Genomic DNA, 27,364 nt, shown 5'->3' with positions numbered 1-27,364 from the left:
TGCAAAAGTAGTCTCATGTAGTCTGGTGGATGCAGCACCTGTGCTTCCATATGAAGCTGGATCTGCTACGTTCAGCAACCTGGTGCCTGGGGACGGTGATTAATTGGAGTAATTATGTTGAGTGAGGAGTCGTCTCTCTCTTTTATTGATCACCGCAGCCATTTCAGGGATTGAGGGATTCACAAATGTGTGTGTGCAGCAGACAGCAGGGTCATTATGGTGAACTTCTCCCATTGCTCTGCTCAAGCAGAGAAAAATCTCACTCTCCATTCATCCACACTGTCACACGCTACGAGAGCATGCAAGGCTACTGAAGAAACAACGAAAAGGCTAAAACATTTTTTGGTGAATAGCCAAATAGTCAAAGAACTCCTTTACTGACTTGCAGGGCTACTAAAACACGGAGGATCAGTAACTACATGCACTCACTGTGAGTGTCATTTTCAGTGGCATGCATACTGTGACTATAATGTTTACACTGTGAGCCACAACTCCACCATCTCAGCCTTTCTGCACACACTGTACTCTTATATATGCAGCAATGTGTAAAAGTTTGGGCTCCCCTGGTTGAATTACTTGTTGTGTTGATTTTCTGATTGAAAAAAGTTTACTCATCCTCTACAGGGAATACACTTCTACACATGTTAATACACAATTCCTATTTATTTACTTAATTTAACTTATTGGGGAAAAAATAAAACATAAAATGTGGCCTGTGCAAAAGTTATGGCACATTTTTGTGTCTTATTTATGTCTTATTATTTTCCAGTACATTAAACGCAGCTAATAAATGGAAATTGTGAGCTAAAATTTGCAGAAAAATGTCATATTTAAGTTTTTTCTGTGAAAAGGATTTGTCTATAAAAATGGACAAAAGTACAGACAAAATCCATGATTCGAATGGCTACTATTAGCATTTTTAGTTATATGCTTGCCAGTTTTTATAGATCAAAGTTTGTCATATGGCAGCCTCAGTACCAAGTGGTGTTATGGTAGGAATGAATGTACTATTACTGGCTAAATGCTATTGTAGTGAAGATAAAGAGGGAAAGCCATTTGTTTGAAATTTGTTTTCAAAACTATCAAGCTGAAAAAAGGTCAGAAAATATATTCGTTTGGCGAGAGGTCAATCCATTCTATTAAGTAACGTAACATTAGTAGATTAGTAAACAACAGTCTGAAATATGGTGTGTGTGCGCTGCCCAGTAAAGCCTGAAATAATAATTTATCTAAATAATTAAATAAATAAAATAAAACTCTGAGGTGTCAGGTCAGACTGTCTTTCAGGACACATCATACGTCTTTAGGTATTAACATCTTGCACAGATTCAAAAAGAAGCTCTAGCTCTACATTTAGGTCTTAAATGCAGAATCAACATCAAACTGAGAAAGATATGAGACATTCACATACATCCGCCCATTCAGCCTACAGCAGTCAACCACATATTGTGTATATAGTCTTATTTTTCAGCAACAAAGAAACATTCTTTACACTTTTGCCACAATTTGGTCATTTTTGACATTGAGACAAAAGTTTAGACCCAAACTTGTCCATACAGAACATTAATCAAATACACACAGTCTGACCTTGAGACCTTTCTGGCCTAAACACCCTTCTCTGACCTGAGACCACATCAGCCTTTGCCTTTTAAAATGCTCGTGATGAAGAGTTTGATCATCAGTTTGCAAAATGAATCAGTTGCACTGCAGCAAGAGAAACAGTGAACAGTTCAGCCTCTCCAGTCTGGGTGTTGAGCCTTTAGAAATTGGATTAAGCTCCTGCTTATCCTAAATCTGCAATCAGGGTTAACTTCACATGCAGAATTAGCGCTCTGTGAAGCTCATTAAAACCTCACCACCCCGAATGAGCATTAAAGGAGGCATGAAGCACAAGGCCGAGAGCTACATGAGCACAAGCTCACTGGGCTGTGGAGGGAGTCTCGGGCATACGCTACCTGTCAAAAATTTCAGGACACCTTGCCTTCTTCTGAAATTTTCTGAGGAATGTTTCGTTTCCACTGTTACTTTTTGATCTGGCAAATAAAGAGAATGAAATACCTGCAAGTCATAACTTTATCATAAATCAGAGGTGAATTAAACACCTGAAAGGTTTAAATGCTGATGAGTACTGACATCACAACAACTGGCTAAAATATGTGGGGTATAGAATTTCTCCCATGGCATACTGTTTTCAACAAAATAAATCTTAGTCTTTATAAAGTTTTTGTGAAGAAAACATCTGAAAGAGTCCTTATCAGGAAACTGAATTCTTATTGCTTTTTTTTATTTAAAGTCTGATGATGAGAGAGTCTGATGTAGTATCTAAACTGTATTAAAGCTTCAAAATGTACCATTCACATTCCAGTCCACATGGTTCATCTATGGAAACTAAGCTGAAAAACAGATGATTTGATTTTAATGTTTTTATGATGGTGAAAATCTCCTGAGTGGAACAACCGTCTGAGAGTCTAAGAAAGATCAGTTGGCCTCGCTCTCTCAAAACAGACATCTTAGCTGACATAACAAAAAGTAAGCATTCTCCTCCAAGCCCTGTCCACTGATGTACAAAAAGATATGATGGGTGGCTTCACATGAATCAGAGGAAGCAGGTGCTAGCCTCCACTCTCCTAGCTTTGGTTGCACACACCCATGTTATTGCAGTGGAATTGGACATGACTAAACTGGGGTGAAAATTTACAGAAAAAAAAAAACACATTCACACATATTCAGCTATTCCGTCTATAGCAGTTTAGCTACTTTTTTAAAACTGGACATAATACAGGGCAGCCAATCAGAGATAGTTTACATACAGTGCCTTGCAAAAGTATTCATCCTCCTTAAAAGTACTCAGATTCAGATTACAAATGACACATTCATTATTTGTCAGCAGAAACTGGAAAAAGCTTCTTGCATAAGTATTCAACCCCTTCGTACTAGTACTTGGGACAACCACCTTTTGCTGCAATAACAGCTTTAAGTCTGTTGGTGTGTGTTTCTAACAGCTTTGCACACTGTTTTGGGAGTTATTTTCACTCATTCTTCCTGGCAGATTTGCTCCAGGTTGCTGAGGTTGGTTGGATGACGCTTGTGGATCGCAATTTTCAAATAGGGCCACAGATTCTCGATCTGGATATTGACGTGGACACTGCAGAACACTCATCTTTTTTTTGTTCAACCACTCCTGTGTTGCTTTGGCCCTGTGTGTGGGATCACTGTCCTGCTGCTGCAAGTTTCTCCCAAGCTTTAGTTTTTTGGCAGACTGAAGCAATTAGTTTTGCAGTATCTCCCTGTATTTTGCACTATCCTTCCATCCTTCAATAGGGCTGCCACCTCAGCCCTGTAAAAGTCCTGGACACTTGATCAGCGGCTTCATTTATTAATGTAATGTTTTTTATGTAGTGCCTTGGTGGATATTTTTGCAATGCAGTCTAAGGTACATAGATTAGTTCAGCTACATGACTTAAAGTTGTATTACACACTTCTATAACCTAAGAATAATCTCCATTATTTTGCATTGACGTCTCTGTAGTTACTGAACAATAAGCCTTTGTATGACATAAACCTAGAATGTTAAGGAGTTATGATAATCTTCTTGGTTATCATGCTGAAGTGCTGTCTGGTGCCTAAACATATCACCAGCAAAGCACCTTTCCAAACAGTTATCTATAGTTGAGGATAATCTGAGCCAATCAAACGCATACTTTGTATCTAAATGGCATGACTGCATAAAAAGAAGCAATTTAAACTTCAGGAATATTAGCTTATGAAACTGTTTGGATTCCTAGACAGGAATCCATTCCTAGGAATGAAATTCATTTTTGCCTGGACAGGCAACCTAAAACCTGGACAATCAAGGAAAATCCTGGACGGGTGGCAACCCTATCTTTCAATTGTAACAAATTCACAGTCCCCACTTAAGGCTGCCACTCACACCATTTACTGTTGGAGTAGTGTTTGTAGAGGAATGGGCAGTGTTGCATTTATGCCACATATAGCGTTTTATATTTTGGTAAAAAGCTCCATTTTTTCTCTCATCTGATCACTAAACTTTATCCCACATTTTAACTGGGTCACTCTGATGCTTTCTGGCAAACTCCAGATGTGCTTTGATGTGTTTTTTAGTCATTTATGGCTTCTTTTAGCCACCCTCCTGAATAGGCCACTTGTATGCAGAGCTCTTGATATTGTTGACTGGTACACTTTCACTCCAGTCTCAGCCACTGAACTCTGTAGCACCTTCAAAGAGACTGTTGGCCTCTCTGAGGCTTTCCTCACAAATCCACTTCTTGCTCCGATAGGTTGTAGTACGATGTAGTTTTCATTTCCTCGCAATTATTCCAACAGCACTCATTGGGATATTGAATATTATTATAGGCTACGACCTTTTCCTTTTTCTTGTGCATGTCTGTAACTTTATCTCTAATTTCTTACAAAGATTTTTGGTCCTAATTTTCACAGTTTTCCTTTAGGTTCACAGTCTGACCAGTGGTACTTGAATTAAACAGGTATTTTATCCAGAAAATGTGAATTTTTTTAATGATTCACAAACAGAGGCCAATTGTATGCCAACTTTATCATTGTTAGAGAAATATCTGTCATCTGTGTAAAAAAAAAAGCAAACAGTATTTTTTAGTCATTTTTGTCACAGAATATTTTCTTTATAAAATATCACGTTCAATTAATACATTTTGAGGGCCAATCTTTTGAAATAAAATATAATAGCACAAAATGTCAAAAATTAATTTGTAATCCAGACAAATCTGATGACTTTTATGGGGACTGAATACTTTTGCAAGGCACTGTATACACCAATCATGCATAACATTATGACCACCTCCTTGTTTCTATGCTCACTGTCCATTTTATCAGCTCCACTTACTATATAGGTGCACTTTGCAGTTCTAAAGTTACAGACTGTAGTCCATCTGTTTCTCTGCATACTTTGTTAGCCCCCTTTTACCCTGTTCTTCAAAGGTCAGGAACCCCATGGACCCTCACAGAGCCGGTACTATTTGGGTGGTGGATCATTCTCAGCACTGCAGTAACACTGATGTGGTGGTGGTGTGTTAGTGTGTGTTGTGCTGGTACAAGTGGATCAGACACAGCAGTGCTGCTGGAGACACTGTGTCCACTCACTGTCCACTCTATTAGACACTCCTACCTTGTCAGTCCACCTTCTAGATGTAAAGTCAGAGACGATAGCTCATCTGCTGCTGCACAGTTTGTGTTGGTCATCCTTTAGTCCTTCATCAGTGGTCGCAGGATGCCACCCACAGGACGCTGTTGGCTGGATATTTTTAGTCCAGCAGTGACACTGAGGTGTTTAAAAACTCCAGCAGCACTGCTGTGTCTGATCCACTCAGACCAGCACAACAAACACTAACACATCACCACCACATCAGTGTTACTGCAGTGCTGAGAATGATCCACCACCCAAATAGTACCTGCTCTGTGAGGGTCCATGGGGTTCCTGACCACTGAAGAACAGGGTAAAAGGGGGCTAACAAAGTATGCAGAGAAACAGATGGACTACAGTCTGTAATTGTAGAACTACAAAGTGCACCTTTATACTAAGTGGAGCTGATAAAATGGACAATGAGCGTAGAAACAAGGAGGTGGTCATAATGTTATGCCTGATCGGTGTATCAGTCTTAAAGGCACAGGACCAAAAAAGGGAGATTTAATTCTAGAGAGAAATTGGAAAACGGTCATGAAAAATTATTTGTGACTACTTTTGTTACATAAACCAACATAATAGTCCAGATAGAAAAAATGCAATACATGAAAAAGGTAAGATATTTGTGCTTTAAGTTATTGAAAAAAATATTTCCTGTTATATATTTGTATTAGAAGCATTGAAGTTTTGAAGGGCAGCGTTTAGATTTGAGAGAGCATCCGGTCCCTCAAGAAACCATTCTAATCTCCACAATTAGTCGGCTTGAAGCCGGGGATGTCTAGGACAAAGACATGAACGCGCTGCCTGCAGCAGGACACTGCCTCAGGACAGCACAGTGCAATTACTTCTGGCTCTCCTCGCCTTGTGACCTTGCTTTTCCTTTTGAGAACAACCTGCCATTGATTACTGCTGAGTACACTTATTGTTGTGCACAAAAGAGGCTTTTACATATTGGTACTACGAGTGCCACTGAGATATTACATTCTTAGCTACAATATGCAAACAGACTCCTGAATGAAGTCATGTCCTCATTCTGTAGTTGACATCATGCCCATATTAGGAACTCGTTAATGTCTTCTAACATTTCCGAAAACTGCCAGTCTGACCAAAGTGCTCCAAACCCGAAGGACACTTTTGTCTCAGGACATTGCAGGATCCTCAAAATAATGAGGCTGTTATAGAGCTGAAACATGACTATTGCTACATGCAAGCTAACACTGCTGCAGACTGAATTGATGTCATAAGGACAAAACTCACCAAAACACCCCACACAAACCAGTATAAGCTTTGTCAAATGGGATGGTTAGGTTGCATTGACAGTAGTAGTCTGAGTTTGAGTATCTGGTGTTGGTAAATAACAGTTTTGAAGTTTAATAGTGTGCAGTGTCATTTCAGTTTGCAGAAGTGCTTGTTCAGATTTCATCTGCTAAAAGAAGTCATAATTCACAGGATCCAATAACGTTAGGGAAAAACATTTGTAGAATAAATCGTATCAGGTTTGGAGCATTTTTGTACACCATAGGACACAGCAGCGGCAGTTTTCAAAAATGCTCTCCATTTTTATTGAGAAAACCAGCTTAGACTCAGAGTTTCTAATATGGACATGATGCAGACTACAGAATGACGCACAACTTCAGAGGTCTATCGGCCTGTTGACATCTTCAACGTGCGTTTTCATGAAAAGCCAGGTGTATACACTCCCACAGGATGTATTGTGAGCAAAGTCAGTGATTAAACAACGAAAAGCAAGATAGTTATCCCCAAACCAAGAGCTTTCTTGCACTCTAGAATGATTAACATGTCCAAGTCAAGCTTGTTAATTCATATCATAATAGTGAAAAAAGAAAACAGTAACGACGCACGTGTCAATGTGTTTTTTACATGGAGAGCGTAAAATCTGATCTCATCTGGCTGGTGTGTTTTAGTGAAAAGTGTACATGGAATCTGGCCAAAGTTTATCCAGATACAATCTGGACACAAAACACATGTTAATGCAAGGTGTAACCAAACGCTGTGTGCTTTGAGCATCCTGACCAATCACAGTAGTGCAAAGCTAGTATTCTGTCCATATCGTGCAGCCCCACACACCATGAAACATTACTAAAATACATGTGCACGATTAAGTGCACAAAATGAAGCTATAAGAACATCATGGTACCAAAGCACAGACTGTTCTGTGTAATTAACAAGAAGAAGCGTCTGATATGATCGAGTTTGAATGTCTCAACATTATGAATGCGAGTGATTTAAATGAGGCACCAAATGAAGCATTCCTCAGCAGGCAAGAGGCTTCTTTTCAGCTAAATCTTTTTATCACATATGAGAGGCAGAGCAGAGGGAGAAGTAGGCCACAGAGGCAGAAAGAGGAAAAGGGAAGAGAGTGGAGAGGAGTGAGAGAGGGAGGGGCTCTAAGATCAGCTCAAGTGGCCTGGGTATTGTCAAGACAGGAGAACAGCTGTGATTGGCCATTTTCTCCACCCAAAAATGAAATATATACATGGGTGATCGTCTATGTGATTACATACGTCATGAGTGTTGGGATAAGGGAAGACAGAAGTTGTTTTTCTTTGAATGCTGATGAAAAAATGTCCACACTACAGCAAAAGTGTTTTTTTTCTAAAATTCTCTTAAAAATAAAGATGCCAAAAAGGTTGTTTTCATAAAAACCCACAATTCAATGACTGCTTCTTTAAAGAACCATTTTAGTCAATGAAAGAAACAAGTGTGAAGAACATTTTTTATGGTCAAGGAACCTCCACATAACTGAGGTTATGCCAACTGACGAGTTTATCTAATTTGCAGTAAACATGGCTATTAAGTATGTTATTTGTATTTTAGGAGATATTTTAGAAATAGCATAATCCACTTACATAAGAAAGGGAAAGTCAAATTAGTGAAAAAAGGGAGTTTCAGACACTTGAGTTGAAAAAATGATTGAAAGGTTTAGAGAAAATGGGACTCCTAACATTCATGCAAATCCTGGTAGACCACCAAAACTGTCACCAAAACAGTACTTTCATCTTTTACAGAGAGGAGAAAATCAAGCTCCACACTTGCTTCAGATCTGAAAAAAAGAACAGGTGTTTCTGTCCATCCTTCCACTGTGAGAAGACAACTCAGCACTATGGGTCTGAAAGGATGTGTAGCTGTCGAGAAGCTGTTACTTAGCTGTTAGAAAAGGAAATATAGAGAAGATTCTGGTGTTCCCTGAATAACAGCTATCAGACCTCAACATCACTAAATGTGTTTAGGATTACTTTGATTGTGAGAAGCAGAAAATGCAACCAACTTCTAAGACTGAACTTTGGTGTGCAGAAAAATATCCCTGCAGATTTCTTTGAAAAACTGAAAACAAGCCTCCCTTGAAAGGACCGGAAGCTGCAATAAAGACAAAAGGCGGACACACTAAATACTGAGAAGTGAGATATGTAAATTAGCTGTTGAGGCTTCTGTGTAGATTTCTGTTAAATATATGTTTACATCATTTCCTGATGCTGGAAAATGCATCCTTAAAGGGTCATATAGATTGATGGAGAATAAGCTGTAGATGGTTCTATTTAGAATGTTTTTGAAAATGGTTCTATATAGCACCCAAAGGGGTTCTTCTATTGTGCTAAGCTTGCAACAACAGAAGCACTCTTTTGGGTGCCCTTTTTCAAAAAAGTTCTATATAGAACCATCTACAGCACATTCATGCACATTTTCCATCAATCTGAGGAACCATTTTATGATGCAAAGAACACTTTAATCATGCAATCATGCAACACTTTAAACACAAACTTTTGTGGACTTCTGCACAGTACTACATGAACCAACAAAAACTTTTTTTTGTGTGTGTGTGTGTGTGGTGTTCGGGTCTGTGGGACCCATTTTCAGTGTTTACCAAAAAAAAATGATGTGTTTTTTTCATTATTTCAACCTCTGATTCACTGGCCTTTGCTCATTTTTTGTGAAGCACATATAAAATAACACATTTTCAATGACACTGTAAACCCCCTACACATTTATATTACACGTGGTGTTGGGGTGAACCCGCAGGGAATAAAAGTGTGGAGGTGCTGTGTCTCTTCACTCAGTTCTCCTCCTACATGGCCTGCTGTTAGGGTGTGTGTGTGTCTGTGTGTGTATGTGTTTGTATATGTGTGTGTGTATGTGAGGGCTGCTGACTGGCTACAGCTGCTAAAGGAGAACCCTACACTGGCCATTTGTGATATTTTAAATGTATTTTTACATAAATTGTTATGGCTGTATTTAAAAAAACAATAATGCGGCGGGTCGACCAGACTACTGAGTAACAAAAACATCAACACCACACATGGGTTAAATAAAAGTTCCCATTCTTTATATTTAAAGTATTTATAAAAGTTAATTTTGTTCTATCTTTAATTTTATTAAAAAAAAAATAAATTATCACTGTTGGGGCAAAACCTTGTATGCACATTTTTGCTTTTTTGTTTTTTTTTTCAAAATTTGAAAACATTAAAATGTTTTTTTCCTTCTTTTGAAAATACACCAATTTGGAGAAACAAGATTTTTGACAAAGAAAAAGTTTTTTTTTTACATTTTTATATATTTATTTATTGATTGATTGATTGATTGACTGATTGGTTGGTCGATATAATAATTTATTTATTTAATTGTAATGTTTATAATTAATGCATTCAATTTAACGCTTTCCTTGGAATCATAAGCTGAAGACCATGCAGGAAACTTTGTAACTGCTAGTAGCGCTTTTTTCCTTTTTTTTTTGCTGATGGTTTGTCAAGATATTTTTCAGGCTAGCAACATTTCTAATACATTTAAGAACTCAGAGCACCACAGGAAAATTTGACCTTGCTATATAAATGAACACACAATCACTCTCTTTTTCATGACATTGTACATCATGTGCACTTTCTACGTCTCCTTAGTGAGTTGTGTGGAGAGGCCATGACGGCATCCACCCCGAGCTCTAAACTGCAACGTATGTAAAAGACATCCCAGCCAATTCCATTACATTTATTACATGCACACAGGAGCACTGCACAGCTAATGGCATGGGGTAAGAGATTCTATGCATGGTCAGCATGGTTGGTGAAGACATGGTAAATGACAATGTCTCCCTCTCTCTCTTTACTTGTCTCACTCATTCTCTTTCTTTCTCTCTCTTTACTCGGATTATAAGTGTTGTCGAAAGGTAAAACACGTCAATACAGTCAACTGTCTATTAAAGAGCATTTAGAAGTTAATAAGAGATAAACTGAAGCACTGCTGATAGAATAGGTGGGAGTCCCTAAAAGGAATGAATGAGGCAGACAAAACCCTTACATTATATTACTGCTAAATACTGCAATCACAATATGTCTTGCAATACATTAAAAATGCGACAAAAAGGAGCTCAGACCATGACTTCAACATACACAGATTGTATGACTGGGCAAGAGGAGAGAACTCTCGGCCTGGAGTTGTGAAAGGCCTCTGTTTTGTACCAGACACATATAGAGACTGGAGGATGATACTTTCTATGCATTTCCAAAGACAAAACAGAAATAAAACATCATATTTGGATTAATCTGTTAGCTAACCTTACCATCAGTTTAACTCAATTTTATTAACAATGTCTTCTCAAAGGTGAGTAGCTTCATTCGCTGGCTAATTGATAATACTGTACAATAATCTGTGCATGAAAAAACTCTCCAAAAAGTCTGTAGATTTTGTGTAATTTTAGCTTATATGCTAAAAAAGTCATTGATGAACCATCCAAATTGGTATTCACTTGAAATGGTTAGTAATGTAACATATTAATGGCTTTTGCAACGCTGACTGTATAGTAACTTCATTAAGCCTAGTAGAGCAGCAGAGCTGATGGCCTTTTTAACTCTCATTTTCACAATGAGAGCAGATTATTTTATGGGAATTTTACTTGTCATCTGTTTTGGAAATGCTTTTCAGTTATAGCCTATAATGTGACAGCAGGCTTAACTCATTTTAATAAAAGTAAATCTTAGGGTGTAATATGGTGTGATGTAAGATTCCTTGCTATGCTCCTTTTTGAATACTGGTTGTTGGTGTAGTTAGAGTTATGCTGTAGTTGGTGTTGTATCAATTTGGTCCATGTTTTCACTTTTCAACTTTGAGCACTTGCCCCAAAAAGGTTCTGTGCATGGCCTTGCGTGAAATTCATGTGACTGTGAATGCTTATGAATGACTATGAATGATTAGATATGATTATAATCATATCTAATTGCTTGAAGCATGAGGGGGAGTCACCAAAGGAAAAATAAATTATAGTGCCTAAATATGTAGTGGGTAAAACAGTCATAACAGTAAAAAAGCAAAGCCATCACCACTGCCACCAGAGCTAGATCCAACTAAGCTTAGCTGGATAGTAACATAATATAATATTATTATATAATCTTTAATATAAACTATAATTTAGCTTCTAATCACCAGCAATACACAGTAACTCATTTATAAATTTACATGATTTAGACAGCTTATGGTAGTCACTGTTATTACTTAGCGTTAAATGTTTGCAGTAAATCATCTTAGCAGGCTAGAGCCAGCAGGAAACAGAAGGTAAAAATGGGATGTTTGAAGGATATTGCATGATCCTCCTCCCAAACTTCAGTTTAGCAGTGGGAGATATACAGGTTAATCAGTGTACTGTTTCAAAGTCTTCCTCAGGCATGATTTATGCCGTTATATTAGTACACTATAAATAAGCATAGACAATGCAATGTACCAACAGTGCAAACAATGCTAACGTTACCCAGTTTAGCTGAATGGCCGAGTCAGTTCTGTTTCAGTGACATTTCAAATGAAAATTAAAATGCAACAGATTCTTGATCCCCTTCCGCTGTCCAGTCCATTGCATCTGGCCAATCTTTTGGGGTTAGCCTTAGCCTTTTATAGATAAGATTGCTGCACTTTTTCTTGTGCTGAGGAGCTGCCTGACTTGGTCAGCTGCATCAGAAGACATAGCAGTCTCAAAGACTTGTGTGTGAAACAAGCTGGGTTTGTGGTGATAGTGATAGAAATCAATACTAATGTAGGTTTGTCTATATATTGTTCAGTTTCTTTTTACAGTTTTGCACAATAGAAATATTTCAGATTTATCCTGATTGTTAAAAATATTGAAGGGACATCCCAGAATATTAATGAACTGTTCACCTACAAAAATAGGTGTACTTAAGCACCTAAAATATTTTTATTTAAAAATATATACACAGATATACACATCATGACCATTCACAGATGAAGCGAATAAAAGCACGTCATTGTCTGGCATATATTATATGGTAAGCGAACTGTCGGTCATTTTAATCAACAGGTTGGATGCAGAAGAAAAGGGCAGGCGTGAAGACCTGAGCAACTTTGACCAGATATCTGACCAATATGGCCAGATGACTGCAGCATCTTCAAAATAGTAGGGCTTGTGGGGTGCTTCTGTTCAGCAGTGGCAATGGTATTCCTCTTCCAGCAGGATAATGCAACATAGCACACTGCTCACATTGTTCAGGAATGGCTTGGGGAACATGGAGATTTCAAGGTGTTGCCCTGGCCTCCAAATTCCCTAAATCTGAATCAGATCAAGCACCAGTGGGATGTGCTGAAAGTCTGACACAAAGCAGCTTCACCTCGCAACTTCCAAAACTGAAAGGATCTGCTGCTAACGTCTTGATGTCAAACACATAGCTTCAGAGGGGTTGCGGAGTCCATGCCTCATCGGGTCGGAGCTGTTTTGGCAGCACACGGTGGAGGACCAAAAGCCCAGAGGATGCAGTGTCCATGATTTGCCTTGTCTCTTGCATTCTGAGATTTCTAAGGATTCTCTGAATCTTTGGATGATATTATGTACCATAGATGATGAGATCCCCGAGTTCTTTGCTATTTTACATTAAGAAGCTACATACTTATATAAGTTATACTTATATATATACACAAGCTATACTTGACTTTTCATCCCAAATTTTTTTAAACGTGTTGCTGCCAATAATTCAAAATGGGCATATATTTACAATTTCTCAGCTTCAACATTTGATGTTGTTTTAGTACGATTTTCGATTGAATATAGGGTATGAATGATTTGCACATCATTGCATTCTGTTTTCATTTACATTTTGCACAGCGTCCCAACTTCTTTGGATACAGGGTTGTGTTTGTTTGTATTTTATTTATTCATTTTTATTCAATAATCACAATAAATAGTTCTTCCACCAAGCATTGCTATTCCATGAGCACACAGTTGTTTTAAGGTCATGACTCATTAAGTTATGAAACTGAAAGTTGGGAAGAGAACCATGCAGTCATACAGTCCCTTCTATTTCATCGGAGGCAGAAACAGCTACCGCTTTGTCCTCCACCGGTGCACAGATTGCAGCTATTAAACACTTAATGTTATGCTTTCAAGCTACATAATGATTTTTATGCACCTATTGATCACGGCTACACCTCTGTTGGCTGAGGCAACACAAACCTCCCTTGAAGACAACAAGGCCTTGCTTGAACAAAGAGCACACCAAAAGGGAATCTTTTTTCATGTAGCACATTCACAATTCTATTTTGAATTCCAACAGGAATCCACCCATAAGAAGTAATGCACCATGTCTTTGAATTTCAAGCTGCAATTTCAAGTCTGTGCCAACTTGAAGATGATGTCCCAAGGAAAATAATGATGACGTAGTGCGCTCTATGTCAAAACAAGCCACAAATATCTTTCGTCTATAGCAAGTCAATCCATCAGTAAAAACGTCTTGGACCTCACTGCTTTTCTTTCCTCAACAAGCCCCAACAAAACACATTCCAGCACTTAGCAACACCTCATCTTGAGCTGTTGTCTTCTGGGAGCAAGAGTGAAATGTAAATGTGAGAATGATTGCTGCGGCCACTGTGATCCACGTCACCTGTGTATCAAGCAGTGTGGTAAACATGGAGGCCACCTACAGACAGCCCCAAGAGAAACTCCCCTCAGAGACTGCATTCAGACAAGTCAAAGCATGGAACATCCTAAGAGCCTGGAGGTGTCGAGGGCTTCAATCAGATAAACTGCCAAAGATACTGTACGTAAATGTTAATGAATGCCATAAAATGAACTGGAACAGCCACAAGAGTTGAGGTAAGAATATAAGTGGTAAGAATTAGGGCTGCACAATTTAAGGTTTTCATCAGCCAGTACTGATATCGCCTAGTGCAATACTAAAATAAGCCTCACTGATTGTTTCATTGTGTGCTTTAAGCATCCTGACCAATTACAGATGTTCTTTGGGGTTGTGAATGAGTCACATGAGCCAGCAAACAGACAAAATAATGCAGGCCAAATCTTGGTATAGATTGCTATAGGTGTATAGACATGCAATATGTAATGCAATATGATATTTTGCACATATTGTGCAGCCCAAAGTATTGCCTTAATATCACGTAAAAGTGATTGCCCATTTGCAAAATACTGATTGCCAATCACAACCATCTCTAAGCACTACTTCCTCTGTCAAGTGAATGAATATAAAATCAGATAAAACCTCTCAGAACAATACACAGCAGTATATGAGTCTGAATGATCAGTCTAAAGGATAGTACAAAGTTAGTTTGGAACGTGTAATTCAGACACGTTATCCTGATTATCTGGAGGGTGCAAAAGTATTGGATTAAATCTGGTGGAAGACCACCGCTGCAGCTCAACAGGCCTATCTATGTTTGCTCTAAGGTTAAACTAAGCTTTGTCTTGGCTACTGATATGCAATTTAATATGATGTGTTACAATAAATGATGTTACAGAACAATGTTAAGATCAGTTAGCTAACTACATTATCTTTTTCTAATTTAGCTGTTGGCAGATCAACCATTATTTGTACTGTTTCAACAAAGTTTGCTAAAAGACCTCATGTACAGGCAGACGAGTCCTTCTCAGCATGTAATGTTGCACAACTCAGTTACCTCCTAGCTCCAGTGTTAGCTCATCTAAAGGGGTAGCTTTAGTTAATCAAACTTCCTCCTTACTAGATATGAAAACCACCACTGTAATAGGTAAGTTTCCCTATAATGAACACTTCCACATCAAACTACTCTGAATGAGTTTATTTATATCACACCGATTGAATGATGGAGAAATAAAAAAAAACGCTTTGTGGCCTTTAAGCATTGTTGCAAACAGAGTGGTAGTTAACCCAAACAAGGCCAAGACAATGTTTTAATATCATGAAATACATTTTTGAATGGAGAACATCATAGTATTTTTCTTTTTCCAATAATCTGGTGTTCCAGCCTGAACTGTGTCCAGCCACTGAAGTTAGTGATCACAGAAAAACTCCCTGTACCCGACTGCAATGTCCTCTCATCTGCACTTTAGTATTAACTGCAAATAATGTTCTAGCCTGCAGGTGTATCGCCAGCCTGAACTCCACTGTCTTACACATTACGCCAGCAGCATTTTAACACAGCGAGCAGCTCACTTACCAGCCACAGCCACATTGCTGAGCATGGACACGCTCTGCTCCTCCAAACGCTGGCCCTAAGGCATGTACAAAACTTTGTCCCTCTCAGGTAGCGGTCTCCATTAGCTCCCTCTGGCTGCCTCTTCTGTACCCATTTGCAAGGCAATGGCCATCCGAGGGCTGTCCTGACACACATTTCCTGAGGGACATTGTGAATGGGGTGGAAAAACATACACACCAGCAAACACACACACACACAGACATTGAAAGGCTGGACGAGCACCAAATGGGTGTAATGGAATCACACAGTAATGTCCTGCCTGGGCGGTGTGCTGAAGGCTGTTTTTCTTTCCTGGTGGTGGGCTTACAGCTCTCCATAAAAGGTCAAAGTTCAGCCTCCAACTGACAGAACACACTGGCCTGTGACATGTCCTATCCTGGTTTCTTATTGACCGAAGGTAGCAGCTTTTCCATTCCCATAGCCAGCATCCACTGACTGCTCTGCAAACTGCACAAGGCTAGTATTGTACTTTCTACTGGTAAAATGTACGGCTGCACATGGTAAAAATATTAAATGACTTTGTGCATGGTTTAGTGTTTGAATTTTGGTACAATGCCCTTGCAATTAGTCATTCAGACTCTAAGAAGTCTTCTGAAAATTCTGCATAATTCAATCATTCAATCAAGATGTAGACAAAATCATTCAGAGTGATTTGATGTGAAATGCTTCATTCTGTTTTGTTGACAGCAGCAGAGACAGGAACCAGACTTCTAACGTGTTTAACACCTCTAAAAGTTACCTTACACGAACTTAGTACTTAAAATTATGAATACGTTGCCTGATGATTAGACATTGTTTTACAATAGTTTTAAGAAGGTTTTGGACTAAAACATATTTCTTTTAAATACATTATTGGTGCAGATGTATATGCAGTGCGTTGTGAGGCAAAACAGTACTCAAAGAAAACTTACTGTTTTGGATTGACTCATCATTACAAATAAAATTCAGGCTGTAGGTCCACTGATCGTTTCAAATGAGCCTAATGTTGCTAACAAGTAAGGGAAACTGCATACCAAATAGCATATCTAAATATCTTCACACACCACAAGCTGTACATATATATATATATATATATATATATATATATATATATATATATATGTGTGTGTGTGTGTAGAAATGGACAAACAATAGGACACTATTCACCATTTTTATAGATAACAGCATATTACACAACATCAAAAACCACATAAGTCTGTTTAACATCAGTTAAATACACAACACAATTTTAGGCTAACATTACTTGTTAGCTACATTAGCTCCAGTGCAAAACTAAAGAAGCAAAGACCACAAACGTGTCTTGGCTTTGCAGTGAGGGAATACCATTTAGTTAGACAACAAAGTGAGACAGCATGTGAGGAGTATCCATAAGGGAGTAATGAAAAATCATCACTTCCAAAGGCACTTCCAGGAGAAGGAAGCTATGCTTGTCTCTCCAGGGTAAGCTTCCTGTCCTTAGTGATAAAGCCTAACTTAGGAGTCTACACGACCGTGTGCAACTGGCGCAGGGCTTGGGATATGGCCAAATCACAACAGCAATCATCAGAGGTGACAGTAATGACGTCACAAGGTGATCTGGAGCTGGTCGGACAGTGATGTGGAGAATGTTGCGTTCAGATGTGCTGAGCTAATGGTAATGGCACTCTGTCACAATAGAGTGCAGCTAATCGTAGCGAGTTTCAGCTTAGTCAAAGCAATCTGTCAGACAGATGAGGCAGAGAATTATTCTAGATGTTTTCTTTACGGTGTTCTTTGAGCTAAGCATATATCAAAGATAAAGAAGACAGAAATACAAGTACAAATATACACTCATACACTTATATAATTAGGCACAAGCTACTGTAACCCAAAATATGAGCACAAACTGCAAGGTACAATCTGTGTAGCCACAAACGGCGTTTGACTTTGAGCCGTCCAGAGTGCAGGCAGGGGAAGAGGGCCTCAGGGGAGCTCTTGTCCTCTCTGGCCCCGTTTAAGAGTGTCTCTGAGGCAGCTAGAGATTAATGAAGCTGTGTTGACACAGCCCTCAACAGAAACGCTCGCTTGCTCTCGCTTTCCTATAGAGCACACAGCCCATGCACCCGCCTAAACTGCTTATAATACACTCCAGCAAACGCCTGCCAAGACAGATCTATGAACAATATACACAATTATTTTGCTGAACATATCACTAAAGATAAGTTTCCATTTCAAAGGAAGGTGGTTGATGAATGAGAAGTCAATCCAACTATGGAAATTTAGCAGTTAAAACAGAATGTGAATAAAGACAGGTCAAGTCAAATGGCAGATAGAGATTACCTCACAAAGCTTTCCATCAAAATATGATGACTTTTTGCACACTTCTAAAATGTCTAAATCCAGTTAAACATAACTAATCATGCTCTCTTTGTAACAGAACATTAAGTTGGGAAATGTTGAAGGCTGATCACCAGCAAAACCAAAATATGTTGTGTTTCGTATGCTGATAACCAGCACCAGACCATCACTAGACCAGCATAAACCAGCTTAGATCAGCTTACACCAGCATGAAATTCATGCTGGTCTATGCTATTTTTCTCAGCAGGGAAACGAAAGAATATCTGAATGGGACAGCATGTAACAACTCTGTGGACCGTTACTAGATTAGTGTCCTAATTCTATACCAGGACAGAGCTAAAACACTCAGGAAGTGCCCTTCAACTTGGTGCAGAAGGACACTGGAGTCCACTGCCTGTGGCCATGTTCACTCCTTCTCTCCAATGCCTCCATCTTGTGGTCAGAAAACACCAGCCTCCAGGTGTCCACTCATATGTGGACCATTCTACCAAATTAGTTCCAACTTTGATCCCACAGAAAAAAAACAATTAAGTATATTTAGACCTTAGATATTTACAGTGATCGTGTATAATCTATTTAAAGACAGAGCATATTATGATTTTATGTGTGTTTGCTCATCATGTACTGGCTAGCGTTTTTGAGTTCTGCTCAAAATTATCGGTTTTGGTAATGTTACAATTGTTTTGGTAGTGACAAAATTAAATATTCAATTATTTATTCTAATAAAATAAACAGAGTCACTCAAAGCAAAGGGATTTAAATCTAAAGTCCAAGTCAGTTAAAAGCCGCAAATGTGTTTTCAATTCTGACTTTGAACCAGGTCAGTAGAATAATCCATATATTAAAATCATACATATACGAGGCTTATTATATTCCTTGTCTCACAGTTCACAAGGTTTATCTTCACAATATTATCAAAACCTTGTATCTCAGAAATGAAAACTTAATAAGAGAAGCTATTTTGGTCAGATTCATCATGAAGTGTTCAGATGATGTAAAGGGTAGCTGGTGTTTTCAAATATTGTAAAAAAAAAAAAAGGGGTTACTAAGTTGTGATATGATGATACACAAAACATCCACTCTTATGGAATTTAAAAGCTATAAAACATTTCTTTGGTTGTTGAGGTAGGCTGCTATTGCTTTGGACATTTATTCATTTGTCTGGTAAACTGGCATTCATACACACTCTAGTGATGAAGGTTTTTGGCAGCTCTTTCTGGCATACACTTAGCGCGTGTGAGGCTGTGGGGCTCCGCAGGCCTGCTGTGTGAGGCTGCCGGCTGGCACACTGAGCACTGTCAGCAAGCTGTCATGAGGATCAAGGCCCAAGGCAACGTGGGATCATGGTCTGTCAAACACCCTTTCCATCAATCACAGTGATCATGGAGAAAAAAAAGGTCTGCAGCCAGTGCAGCATCAATTTACCTCAGGTAAACTTTGTTAAAACAGAATTAATCTAATTATTTGTCCTGTTTTTGATGCAATTGCACAAAACAAAAGATTTCCTTAAGAACTATAGCTGAACACACTTAGCTTGTCAAAATTTGTGTCGGTTTGCGTAATGTAGAACATATATAGCGTAACATATTAGAGACTAAATAGGTTTATTTCAAAGAAAGATGTTTAAACCAAAGGCTCACTAGTTAGATCTCCCCCATCACACAATGCTACCAAGCTGGGAGGGTGAAGACTAGCATGTCATCGCTGTCAAAAGAAAACCATGTATCTCCAATTTTGTCGATTTTTATCTTTCTACATCATTTCAACACACCACCTGTCCTTTACGTTGTGTGAAACTTTCATGGTGAATAGACCAATATAAATGCTCAAAAATTACTTGGTGTAAAATCTCTTTACATTAACTAATATTGAAAGGTAAGAGTGTTTTTGTCTTCTTCTGTTTTGTAGAAAGTTTTGGAATTTTGTTTTTCTTTGGACAGCGACAATGTGCTTCGTCTGAGACTTATGACGCACCACAACATCTTTTTGAACTGCATCTAATGCAGCATCACTGGACAGCTCAACATGCTTGGAGAACACTATTTCCCAATTCCGTTACATCAGCTTGCGTCATTGGCAAGCATTATGCCATCCTACCCACCCAGAGAGAGCGAGGCCAGTAACGCTGTCTTGCACTCCCAGCCACGAATAGTAGTGTGAGCTTGTAACAACAGTTTAAAAAAAAGAAAACTGTCAAAGTCTTATTTATTCTAAATCTATTCTTCATACCATGGAAGGCACTTTGATTAACATGAAACTGAGCAAAATATGGCAAGCCGTAGGGATGTGCATTCTGAATAGTTTTAATATTGAAGTAGCCACAAGAGTTAATAAACAGGTATGAGGTTAACTGCAGGGAAGGAAAAAGTAACAACAGGAAAAAATAATTGGACTTCAGCTAAAATTAGCATAAGCCTTTAAGCTTACATTTTAAATGATAGCACTGGAGGTTAAGATTTGAAAAAGTGTCTTCTGAGGGTGTGCCAACATGTTACCAGCTAGCGTAGATAGCCTAGTTAGTGATAAAGCCATGCCAGAGCTCTTCGCCTTCTCAGCCTCAACCTTAACAATGTGACCTTGGCACCACGCTCACATTCAGGCACTCGTGCTTTGTAGTAGAAAAGTATAATACACATAACACATTAACAGCATTTAATTGTTATCTTGTAACTGAATTATTAGTCTGTATATTTTCTACATCTAACAGTACTTGAGTACCTTGAGTTAACAAACCCTTCCTAGCAGGGACATGGGTAGTGGGGGTTTCATGAATTCAGGAGTGCAACTGTTAAAAATAATAATAATTATAAAACAGACTTCATAATAATTTGAGCAAAGTAAAGACCCTTGTGGACTTGGAGTTTGTATTTTTATATTTTAAAAATCAGCAGTAGCTGCACTGTTTAAATGAATGCCATATCTTCCTTACAGTTAGCTGAAAACTTTTGGCCGCTTTGGGGCCATATCGCTCAAACACATGAAAGTTGAGGTGCAAAGAGAGAGAAAGCCTATGCAGAATTATAGGCCAGTTCTGAGTCCCAAAGCAGCCTAATACTGGTTTTTAAACTTACAAATAATCATCTATTGTAATAATGAAGCTCTTATCAACCGTTACATCTCCCACTCAGAGTGTGGTTCAGTGTTAAATCTCGATGCATGACTGTGGGCATGACACAATCAGTAACCCTGTCACATATTAATAATCTGATTGGTTATCACTCAGCTCATTTACATAAAGTTTGTCCAGAATGAGAGAGCAGAGAGAGGGTGTTAGCCAGTGGTCTGATTTGTCAGTTAAATGTGTATATTGTCGCCTCTCGCCTCATTATAGCGCTACAAGACACGTCATGTTAATTAATAATAATTAATTCATTATAATGAAATAATTAATAAAACAAATCAAATAAAAAGACATCATTTTGCATGGCGTCATCGGTCACGTCACATATATACTAGGTATTAGAGTGTTAGATGTGTTCTGGCATGGTCACATTTTTGGCCACCTTGCATCAGATCATATTGCAGGTTAAAAAGATGGCTCTTTTGACTTGCCCTGTTGAGCGAGAGTGTCTTGACCTTTAAAGGTGAACCATAACACAGGCGTCCAAGGGACACTTAGGAAGGAGGCTGACTTCATTTCGTGTCAACATAGCATCTGTCACTAGCTCTTTTTCTTGAGGAATTGCTAGTGAGAGGTGAGGAGATCACTGACTTTAGCTTTTCAGCAACTCCATTTTCAACAGTGTTATGGGGTAAACAGACAGGCAAAGTTCAAACAAAGACCTGGGATAGCAAAGCCTATAATTTCAGCTATCCTCTTCTTCAGGCAGACAATAAGCCTTTCCTCCTCCTTTGTTTTGAGGGAATCTGCTGACGTTTGGTGACATAGGAGACATAACATGGATTTCTGTAGAATCTGATCTGTAGGTTTGGAGTGTTCAGGAACTTAGGTATGACTGTGACGTGCAAAACCATGGGGAAACAGAATCTATCATTGGTCTATAAAAGAAAGGATGTATTGGTTTAGATTGTTGAGATAATCATTGCACTGTTTAGAAAAAAGGAGATAGCAAAAATTGCCAAGATAATCCAGTCCTAAATAGAGCTAATTAGCACTCAAGTCGTCTGAGAATATAAGTGAATCATCTACTATTTTCATCGTATCTTCATCAGTATAATGTTGATTATGCATTAGAGACCAAACATTGAACTGGACATTCTTTTTGAGTCTGTATGTGTGACTTTAATACATAAAGACATATGATGTGATCCAAAAGACTCCCACCAAATCTGACCAGACATCTCTAACTTTTAAACTCTTTCAGGCTTTACCTGTACTTGTACCTGTAGCAGCATACCGTATTTTTGTTTTTGTTTTTGTTTTTTACTTCCTGAGTAATGCTACTTCTTTCAATTTTAACAAAACAGTGTTTCACAATGCAGCTTTAAGAAATAATACACTGACCAGCCACTTCACCTCAACACTCATTGTTCATTTTATCAGGTCAGTTTACCATATAGGTGCACTTTGTAGTCCAATAATTACAGGCTGTATTCCATTTAACCCCCTTTTACCTTGTTCTCCAATGGCCAGGACCCCCACAGGACCACCACAGAGCAGGTATTATTTGGGTGGTGGATCATTCTCAGCACTGCAGTGACACTGGTGTGTCAGTGTGTGTTGCGCAGGTATGAGTGCATCAGACACAGCAGTGTTTTGTAAACAACTCAGTACCACTGATGGACTGAGAATAGTCCACCAACCAATAACATTCAGCCAACACATCCTGCAACTGCTGATGAAGGACCAGAGTATGACTAACACAAACTGTGCAGGAACAGATGAGCTGCTGTCTCTGACTTCACATCTACAAGGTGGACCAACAAGGTAGAAATGTAAGTAAAATGGACACAGTGTTTAAAAACTCCACTGCGTCTGATCCACTCATGAAAGTGCAACACACACTAACACACCACCACCACATGAGTCTCAGTACAGTGTTGAGAAAGATCCACCACCCAAATAATACCTTCCCTGTGCTGGTCCTGTGGGGTCCTGACCATTGAAGGCCTGGGTGAAAGGGAGCTAACAAAGTATGTGCAGAAACAGATGGAAGTCCACCTATATGGTCAGTGTAGCTGATTAAACGGTCAATGAGTGTAGATACAAGGAGGTGTACTTGCCAATTGTTGGTCAAGACCAGAGGCAGGTTTACTAAAAGAGGCACAAAGCTCTACAAAGAGTTAATACTGGTGGGGTTGGCCAATTTAGCTACTAAAAGTTTCATGTAAATGTACACAGGTGCAACTTTGTAATTAACATGTGACCAATGTAATACTTTTTCTCATGTCCTTTTTGTATGAACGTCAGTTTCCACTAGTTCGGAGAAAAAACAGTTATTTGCTTTTCAAATTTTAGACCACAATTTGACCTTTCTAAAGCATAAAAAACAACTGGCTTCTGTTTTTTTGGATGGGGGTATCTGAGCAACAACTTTGGTAGCCTGGTGGATGTCAAAATTAATACAAGCTTTTCACAGACTTTAAATAATGTATAATAATAATAATCTCTTGTCAGTATTTTGCACTTTGCAATTCCCATAAATGCATATGCAAAGGGGCAAAAGCAGCGACTGTCGCTATGTGTCACGCCTGCTAGAGACTACAACAGACTACATTTCCCAGGATAACCTGAGAGATCACGTGACGGCAGACTTCCCAATGGAGTCGGAATCCCTTGTGGACTCCATTACCCAGCAGCCAAGTGGAGATCATGTGACTAGTGATGATCTGCCTCGCACCTTTCAGCGCTCACAGTCACCAGAATTCTGAATGTTTTCACCTGTGTGTTTTAGTCATATGACTAATTTAGTTTAGCATATTAGCCCGGGCTTTAGCTTAGGATCTTTGCGAGGTATTGGTTCACTCTTGAACTTACTGAGCGTTTTCTCTGGTTTGCTATACTATTTTGACCCTGATCCCGTTTTTGTCTGACTACGTTTTTTGCTTGCTCCTTTGGTACCTTTGCTTGTTTATGGGATTTGTGTTTTTGACCTTTTTGCCTGCCTTTTTGACTCTGCCTTTTGTCTCGCCCTCTGGACTTGTTTGACTGTGGTTATGATCACCTTTGTGATCACCTATTGCCTTTCGGTTTTGACCCCCGCCTGTACTTCGACTACGAATTTGCCTAGTGTTAATAAAGCCTGTACTTTCACTTTTATCCGCACGCGTCTGAACCTTTCTGACTGGTTACACTATGATCTTATTATGGGCACTAATGGAACCTAGATTGTGCCTAGATAGTAAATTGCGACAGTCAAAACAGTTAGTGGATGTTATTAGATGTTCCCCCTACTGTGACAAAAAATGGCAACGCATGTATATGAGAGTAAACACAGTTGCAGTCAAATACTCCAATGCTGGTAAAGTACTTCATTCTCCCATCTACAACACATCTTTTGGATGAGCATCATTAGAAACCACAGTTAGTCGCTCTCCTGTGACAGTTTTCCACTGTGACAAAATTCAGCTGTAGCTGAAGAGTATTTACACTACAGCATCAGCAAAGACCTCCATCTACACACACACAGACACACACACACGCACATCTCCCCTGGCTGAAGTCCAGCCGAGAGAATGATGAATGCACAGCGTTCTCCTTGCTGATATATTCCATTAAAACAAAACAGCGCCTTATTTCCAGCTGGCATGCACAGACACAAGCCTAATCGCTTTTTTGTCCCACCAATATTACTGAATGGGGGAAACAAATGACTCGGGCAGAATTCACCTACGGACATGGTCTGGTATAAAGACAGAAACATGGTGCCGTGAAGTTCACATGGTTCTACAGCAAGTATTCAGTTTTTCATAGTTTTGTAGGTGTGTGTATATATATATATATATATATATATATATATATATATATATATATATATATATAATGTTCTGTTCTTCAGTGGTCAGGACCCCCATGGACCCTCATAGAGCAGGTACTATTTGGGTGGTCGATCATTCTCAGCACTGCAGTAACACTGATGTGGTGGTGGTGTGTTAGTGTGTAAACACTGTAAACACTGTGTCCACTCACTGTCCACTCTATTAGACACTCCTACCTTGTCAGTCCACCTTTTAGATGTAAATTCAGAGACGATAGCTCATCTGCTGCTACAGTTTGTGTTGGTCATCCTCTAGTCCTTAATCAGTGGTCACAGGATGCTGCCCACAGGACGCTGTTGGCTGGATATTTTTGGTTGGTGGACTATTCTCAGTCCAGCAGTGACACTGAGGTGTTTAAAAACTCCAGCAGCACTGCTGTGACTGATCCACTCAGACCAGCACAACACACACTAACACACCACCACTACCACATCAGTGTCTTCAAATTACCTAGTGCTACCAGTAGAATTGTGTGATTGGAGAGGAGGAGAAAATTGGTTAAAAATGCATGTATCACAAAACAAAACTCTCAACATCTCTGGGTTAATTAAACTTAAGACGTGTGTTGTCGTGGTAAAGGAGAAGTTCTTAGTAAAGTTCATAAACAACAGTTGCATGGTCCATTAATCATAGGCCCCACGTTGGCACAGCCTGAGGTAGCGGGATTGTGGCTGTACCGCGACCCCGAACGCTTCAGCCATGCTGGAGATTCATTCTTCAATAGAGCTCTGGGAGGGATGTCTCTGCTTCCAAAAACTGAGAAGGAGCAATCAGGTGAGGACAAGGCGGCAGTTGCCATAGGAACAGCGAAACAGAGGCCACACTGTTTCCTTGGAGCCATGGGGCAAGAGGAATGTAGGATTGTGGGAAAAAAGAACTCTTATTCACATTCCTTATCAGATAATTGCAAAATGTGCGAGGGGATGGAGAGCATCGAAGAGGGCCACACTGTGCCAGGAGACTCTCACCTCTGTGATATTTAGCAAAAGGAAGGGAAAGCACTGCAGCTACCCAATACAGTTCACACAGTAAGGACACCTGCTTAAACAAGTTTTCCCTTCAGTATATAAAATATCATACATTTCCTTCTTATGGGCATTGCAGATTCTACAGCCAAGAAGTGATTTCTATTTTTACATATTTTGGCTTATGGGCTTGAAATGAAATAGGCTGAAGACTCAGCTGCTGGCTGATAACAGATCAGTCATAATGTTCATTATATAGAAGTGACTTCATAGGTATGATTTTTATGGTTGCAGCTAACAATGATTTCCATAATTACTTAATCAGTTAATTATGGCTTTGAGAAAGAAAGACAAAGTGCAGCGAGTAGTCTGTAAATAAGTATTTCACATCATATACAATGCTTCTAAAATAAAAAATACAAGGACCCTACATTCTAAATAATATTTGGAAAAAGGGGAACTTTTATCAAGGGTACAGTAACAGATCTTCTGCACCCCTTGTTGGCGCAGCAACACCAGCAAGTGTGTATATCACATTAACCCCTTACATGGTCAGGGCCTGCTGGAAGGCCCAAAGTTTTATTACACACTTCTAGAATCCAAGAATAGCTCAATCAGTTTGCATAGAAGTCACTGTAGTTACTGAATAATAAGCCTTAGTGTCTAATAAGAATGAGATTTTAAGCAGTTAACTTGTATGTAACAAGAATGGGAATTTTCTACGGACCTAACTATTCTGCCTTCTTTGATTAATCTCCCTTCACTGCAACCATCACATCATTCAAATTTGCATCTGTGCAACAAAGTTGTTTCTCCTTTTCTGGTGCAATGAAACAACAAGAGCTATATCACCCCAAAACGTTTCCTGCACATCTGCTGCAATCTTTTTATTATTTTGAATTTACCATCTGTTATTAAGGCAGCAATAGCCTTTAATATATAGGAAGACTGGGGAAAGGTCAAAGCCAGAGCCACACAGGTTAAAAGTCAAGAGGACCTCTGCATCCCTCGTTTAAAGCTCTGGACCAATCTCTGACTTCCATCCTGGAAACACAGCTGAAATCTACATTCCAAAATTAGAGGAAATTCAAGCATGAATTTCTAGAAACACGTTTCATATTTTTTTGTTTTTAGCCATTCATCTCTATTTGCCCCACAACAAGGATGTGGCCTGGCTCCCCTTAAACTGGCTCTGGTGGCCATTAGCATATTAAACATATATATGAGTTTTATTCATTAATAAAACGTGACCTCATGTTCCTAGGAACATAAGGTGTAACTCATTTTGTATTTGTCTTAAGCAGAGTCTGATAAATGTTATTTATATGTCCTTTTACTCCCTTCAGAACATGCTGTAAAAGAGACCATGTTTCAATTATTTAGCTATTTGGGTTTTTCAAAAAACGTATTTAAAACTCATTATTAATTAAGCTGTAACAATTTGAATATTGTCCATTCCAATAACATTAGGTCTACAGAGAGGACAAATGTTTTA

General features: G+C 38.9%; 1 protein-coding gene across 1 annotated transcript in view; it reads right to left on the bottom strand.

The window, feature by feature from the left end:
* Positions 1 to 15,915, bottom strand: part of tns1a (tensin 1a) — a 240,106-nt gene extending 224,191 nt beyond the window's left edge. Inside the window, exon 1 of the mRNA XM_036570545.1 lies at positions 15,611 to 15,915. Within this exon, the coding sequence (XP_036426438.1) occupies positions 15,611 to 15,820 (210 nt within the window). The 5' untranslated portion in view covers positions 15,821 to 15,915. The remainder of the gene's footprint in view (positions 1 to 15,610) is intronic.
* Between the last annotated feature and the right edge of the window lie 11,449 nt (positions 15,916 to 27,364).

Source organism: Colossoma macropomum, unplaced genomic scaffold, assembly GCF_904425465.1.
Source record: "Colossoma macropomum unplaced genomic scaffold, Colossoma_macropomum, whole genome shotgun sequence".
NCBI lineage: Eukaryota > Metazoa > Chordata > Actinopteri > Characiformes > Serrasalmidae > Colossoma > Colossoma macropomum.
Note: the sequence above shows the minus strand (reverse complement) of the source record. Positions and strands in the feature narration are given on the sequence as shown.